Source organism: Babylonia areolata, chromosome 19 (genome assembly GCF_041734735.1).
Source record: "Babylonia areolata isolate BAREFJ2019XMU chromosome 19, ASM4173473v1, whole genome shotgun sequence".
Taxonomy (NCBI): domain Eukaryota; kingdom Metazoa; phylum Mollusca; class Gastropoda; order Neogastropoda; family Buccinidae; genus Babylonia; species Babylonia areolata.
The window spans coordinates 138,347-144,742 of NC_134894.1; the positions used below are offsets into that span (position 1 = coordinate 138,347).

The 6,396-nt window shown below is 42.7% G+C and overlaps 1 protein-coding gene across 3 annotated transcripts in view; it reads right to left on the reverse strand.

Annotated features, from left to right (window-relative positions):
* LOC143293345 (F-box/LRR-repeat protein 4-like) overlaps nucleotides 1–5,587 on the reverse strand; it is a 122,520-nt gene extending 116,933 nt beyond the window's left edge. Inside the window, exon 1 of one of the 3 annotated variants that reach the window (XM_076604123.1) lies at nucleotides 5,518–5,587. Coding sequence is in view for 1 of the 3 variants with exons in the window: in XM_076604120.1 (XP_076460235.1) it covers nucleotides 4,084–4,085 (2 nt within the window). In the remaining 2 variants the exon portion in view is untranslated. Of the gene's footprint in view, nucleotides 1–4,083; nucleotides 4,205–5,517 lie in introns of those variants that run through there. The other 2 variants (XM_076604122.1, XM_076604120.1) reach the window with 2 other exon arrangements.
* Between the last annotated feature and the right edge of the window lie 809 nt (nucleotides 5,588–6,396).

The following is a 6,396-nucleotide window of genomic DNA, read 5'->3' on the forward strand; positions in this document are numbered from 1 at the left end:
ATGATTGTGCCCTCAACGCTGGATCTGAAGCTGACATGCAACTCAGCATCGACAAGTTTGCCACTGCCAGCAGGAACTTCGGCCTTACCATCAGCACAAGGAAAACTGAAGTTCTCCATCAGCCAGCCCCAGGGAAACCCTACGTTGAGCCCAACATCACAGTCAACGGTCAGAGACTCAGTGCGGTGGAGCGGTTCACATACCTTGGCAGCACACTGTCATGAAATGCAACCATCGACGATGAAGTGAACGTCAGGATTGCAAGAGCAAGCGCAACTTTTGGCAGACTCAGTGCAAATGTCTGGAACAGAAGAGGCATTAGTCTTGAGACCAAGCTAAAGGTCTACAGAGCAGTAGTTCTCCCCACACTACTGTACGCCTGCGAAACTTGGACAGTGTACCAACGACATGCCAAGAAGCTGAACCACTTCCACACAACGTGCCTCAGGAAGCTACTGAACATCAAGTGGCAAGACAGGACCCCAGACACAGAGGTGCTCGCAAAAGCCACCCTTCCCAGCATCTTCACCATCCTGATGCAGTCCCAGCTTCGCTGGGCTGGACACGTGGCGCGCATGCCAGACCATCGGCTGCCCAAAAGGCTCTTCTATGGCGAGCTGCAACAAGGGAAGAGATCACACGGAGGTCAGAAGAAGCGCTTCAGAGATACTCTGAAAGTCTCTCGTTTGATATCAACCCTGACTCCTGGGAGGAATCTGCAGTGGACCGTGACAAATGGCGCGCTGCTGTGCACAAAGGCGCCAAGTTGTGCGAGGCCAACAGGACTGCTGCAGCTGTTCAGAAGAGGCAGGCCAGAAAGTCACGGGCAAACAAGCTCCCTGACAATGATATGCCTGTCTTTGTCTGCCCCAACTGTCAGCGAACATTTCGTGCGCAGATTGGACTATTCAGCCATCTGCGCATTCACAGATAGATTCATGAGCATCCTCCCCCCCACCCCACCACCACCCTCCCCCCATCCCCCAGCTGGATGACAACAATGGTCATCATCGATCTCTCGATGGACACACCACCAGAGTTTCTTATGACAGGCTACCTGAATTTTGTGACAATTTACTTTAATGCCAGATGTTTCTGAAAAAAAAAAAGATTTCTGATAGCTGAAACAAAGGATTCTTCACTTACAATTTGACATCTAGGTACAGAGCTGTATCATCAGCAAACTGTGCTGGCTTGCCTTCTTCATTGATATGGATACCTTTTTATTTTTCTCATTTTCATGCAACGTATCTTATATCTCTGCATACAAACAAACAGAAGTAAGGAGACCTTGGGTTTCCCTGTCTTACACCATGATTAATACTAAGCAATGGCATATATTTGTAATTAACAGCAATACATGTGGATATGTCTCCACAGAAAGCTTTTATTCATTTATTTCAGGCCAAAATTATGTTTTATTATAACAATAATAATAATAATCAAAGGACATTAGGTATGCCCAATTTAATGATACAAAAGCCCTGCACACATAATAATAATAATAACAATAATAATAATAATAATAATCAAAGGACATTTGGTATGCCCAATCTAATGATACAAAAGTCCTGCTCACATAATAATAATAATAATAATAATAATAATAATAATAACAATAATAATCAAAGGACATTTGGTGTGCCCAATCTAATGATACAAAAGCCCTGCACACATAATAATAATAATAATAATAAAAGGACATTTGGTATGCCCAATCTAATGATACAAAAACCCTGGGTATTTACAATGAAAAATACAATGACACACGCATACTGAAAACACATAAATACACCTGCATACACAAATCCTCCCACTCCAACTCCAACCCACAAACCCACACCTGCTCCACACAAGATACAGACACACAAACACCAGCAAGCACATCTTGACTGCTCAAGGCATATAAACAAGTGTACGTTTAAAAATGGTATAAATGATAGAAGTAAAAATTAATTTGACTAAAATACAAAAGTGCAGACACAGAGTTATTTACTGATTAGAATGGCTGGATATAAATGAGTTTTCAAAGTAGAAGCTGAAATAAGTAGGAATGTTTGTGCATGTGTATATGTGGGTGGGTGGGGGTGTAACATGAGAGATGTAGAATATGTGTGTGTGTAGAGGGGGAGGGGTGTTATGTGTCAGTGCTCGTGTCCTTTCTAAATATATAGTGCAGAGCCTGTGTACATTTATTTGTGCTTTCATATATGTGAAACTGCATATTTGTTGCATATCTGTTGTGCACATTTGTGTGTGTGTGTGTGTGTGTGTGTGTGTGTGTGTGTGTGTGTGTGTGTGTGTGTCTGTGTCTCTGTATGTGTGTGTGCATGTCTGTGTGTTAATTTATATTTATTTCTTTGTTTATTTATTACTATGATCCTTTTTTAACTGTTTTTTTTTTAAACTGTTTAGTTACTTCTTTTTTTTTCTATAGATCTATTTACTTATTTATTCTAATCTATTCATTCATGTATTTGATGACTTGTCCATTTATTTATGTGTCTTTTTTTCCCTCAAGGCCTGACTCTGTTTAAAACTGCTTTGAATTGATCTTCTGACGTCTGTGAGTGTGTAGGTATGTGCTTGTTCTGTTTTCTGTAGGTTTTGTTAGGTGCTGTGTGGAGGGAAGGGAGTTTTGGGTGTCATAGTTGGGTCTGCTTGTTGGCTGTTTTAGTGCACACGATTGGTTTGGAATGTTTTTATTGTTTCAACTGGATATTGAGTTTAGTATATAAACCTAAGTATTTGGATTTGTTTTAAGTACTGTGATTGGTTTTTGTTTTTTTTAATATTCCCTGTACCCTGCTGAGGTGTTTGTTTGGGGAGGGGATGAGACTGTGATTTTAGATGTCTATTAAAATACTATTTCAGCATTGTAATGTGTGTGACCAGTTTTAAGTACTGGGTTTGGTTTTTGAGTATTATGAAGTTTTAAGTTTGTGATATCACTATTGGTGTTGGGCATTGTAATATGTTGAAGGTGCATTGGCTGGGTATTGTGATGTGTGATGTGTGCAGTGAGAGTGGGGTTGTGTGCAGTGTGTGTGTGTGTGTGTGTGTGTGTGTGTGTGTGTGTGTGTGTGTGTGTATGTGTGTGTGTGTGTGTGCTTTGGTGTTTGGCTGGATGTCTGTGTTGGTTATGGAGTGTTGGTTTTTCAGTTTGTGTCCAAATATGTTTTACTCCTCATATGTTTTACTCCTCAGGTTTTAGATTGTACAATGAATGCAGCTGAGCATGTTTTTGCATGAGGGGTGCTGTGTGAATTGGATTATTGCTGTTGTTGCTTTTGGTGCAGTGTTTGTTGTGGTTTGTCATGTTTACTTCTTCATTGCATATTTTAATGGATTATATGTTTTTTACATTGGAACTTTTGTTGTAACTGTAAAGCACTTAGTGCAAAATTATCTGATTGAAGTGTGATATAAATATACTTATTATTATTATTACTATTATTATTATCATCATCATCATCATCATCATCATTATCATTATTATAATCATAACTAAGCGTGTTGGGTTACGCTGCTGGTCAGGCTATGGACTATCACCAGTGTCAGACATACATGGCAGACTATGCACTGTCACCAGTGTCAGACATACATGGCAGACTATGGACTATCACCAGTGTCAGACATACATGGCAGACTATGGACTGTCACCAGTGTCAGGCAATGTATACATGGCAGACTATGCACTGTCACCAGTGTCAGACATACATGGCAGACTATGCACTGTCACCAGTGTCAGACATACATGGCAGACTATGCACTGTCACCAGTGTCAGACATACATGGCAGACTATGCACTGCCACCAGTGTCAGATATACATGGCAGACTATGGACTGTCACTAGTGTCAGACATACATGGCAGACTATGGACTGTCACCAGTGTCAGGCAATGTATACATGGCAGACTATGGACTGTCACTAGAGTCAGACATACATGGCAGACTATGGACTATCACCAGTGTCAGAAAATGTATACATAGCAGACTATGGACTGTCACCAGTGTCAGGCAATGTATACATGGCAGACTATGGACTGTCAGACTATGGACTGTCACCAGTGTCAGACATACATGACAGACTATTCCGTCACTGAGGGCTGCGCAGCAAGTGAAGCTGATGTTACTGGATCTGGTGGTGTACGTCGCAGATGCCACTTCTGGCGATATAGACACAACGGAACTTGGATGATGCATGTACCTAGCAGAAAGAATAGTCAAAGAAAGACCTAAAGAAAACTGTCTACCCTGGATTAAGACCATCAAAACCCCTGGATCTGCCGGAAGGGTCCAGGCCCCACTTCCAGAAGCAAGACCCTGAAAAAAAAATTTTTTTTTTTTTTTAAATAGTGGTTGCTGGTCACAGGCTCAGGTGGTGATCTGGTCAGCTCTGATGAGAATGTGCTGACGGAGCCTGCAGTGACAGTGGCCTCACTCAGTTGGTTCCACTCCATGGCAGTCCTGATGATGAAGGAGCTACGATATCGCTCTGTTCTTGCGTCGGGGACCCGGAATCCACGGGAGTGGTTGATGGCCTGTCTTTCAACTACATTTGTTGTTTTGAATCCCTCAAAACTGGTGGGCATAATTCTGCGGCGATTTGTGGGGGCCGGAGTTAGGAGTTTATCCGCTGGGATACCTGGGAGGTCACCCTCGGCAATCTTATAGAAGAGGCTGAGGCGTTGGTGCCTGCGTCTTTCCTCCAGGGGCGGTAGGTTTAGTTCCTTCAGCATGCCACTTACAATGTTAGTCGTGTGATAGAAACAAGAAAGAAAAAGAATCGGAGTTGGATGGGAAGGTAGGGGGGAGGAGTAACCTTTCGCAGTACTTTGCAACAGGAGTTGACAAACTTTCGCACCTGGTACGTTTCGGTTCTCTGCACTGCAAGCCAGACTTCTTCTTCTTTCCGTTACACGACCAACATCGACTTGCCGATGACTCTGTCGTGGTTCATGCATGCTGGGTATTTTCGTGTCTCCATAACCCACCGATCACTGACATGGGTTACAGGATCTTTAACGTGCGTATTTGATCTTCTGCGTGCTTATACACACGAAGGGGGTTCAGGCACTAGCAGGTCTGCACATATGTTGACCTGGGAGATCGGAAAAATCTCCACCCTTTTCCCACCAGGCGCCGTTACCGTGATTCGAACCCGGGACCCTCAGATTGAAAGTCCAAGGCTTTAACCACTCGGCTATTGCGCCCGTCATTTCGCATTTTCAGTTTAAAATAAGAAGGAGTGGCAACACAGTTGCAAAAAATGGGCAAAGCCCTATGGATCATTTCTTGATTTAGTGATTGTTTTTTTTAATACATAAGCAATGTTCAATGCTGAAATCAATCGACTCAGATCTGGCATGGGATTGCCGAAACAAACAACAGATTTGAATAAACTTCCTCAACTAAAGGACAGCTAATAATGAAAGGCAGTCTCATGTACACGAGTCACATTATGTTAAAAATTTTAGAACAACAAATTAAAGAAGGCTTTATCATGAAACAAACCTGTCTCAAAGGTTGCCCCTCGTTGTCAACAAATAGCTGCCATCTTGGAATACACACCGGAAGTCAGTAACTATATACACGGGAATTTTGTGGAAACCGCAACCAAAAAGCAGTCCATCGTCTTTTAAAAAAGTGTTCCATAGACATAAGAAGTACTTTTTCTGTGCGAACCGAGTAGTAATTCGAAACAAGTGTGTGTGTGTGCGTGCGAGATTGTGCGTGCGCATGTATGTGTGTGTTTTGACATGTATACACTTTGCTGTCTCACCACATAAAATGTGCTCCATCACCACATGACATGTACACTTTACTATCTCACCACATGACATGTACACTTTACTATCTCACCACATGACATGTACACTTTACTGTCTCACCACATGACATGTACAATTTGATATCTCACCACATGACATGAACACTTTGATATCTCACCACATGACGTGTACACTTTGATATCTCACCACATGACGTGTACACTTTGTTATCTCATCTCACCACATGATATGTACACTTTGTTATCTCACCACATGAATGTACACTTTGTTATCTCACCACATGACATTACACTTTGTTATCATACCTTATTCTGCGCAGCCACTTTAGAAACAGCTGGCGAGAACGGCTACATCTGGAACCAGAGGAGGACAGCGTCCACCAACCGGGTCGAGCTCAGCAAGTCATCATCCTCAGACTGCGCACAGGCCACTGCCAGCTCCTCTCCCATCTCTACAAACTGAAAAATTCCAACACAGACCAATGTCCGTGTGACACCACTCCTCAAATTCCAGCACATGTCCTGCAAGACTGTCCTCTACACAAAGAGCTGAGGCGCCAGATGCGGCCCAGTCCCGCAATGCCCCAGGACACATTGTGGGG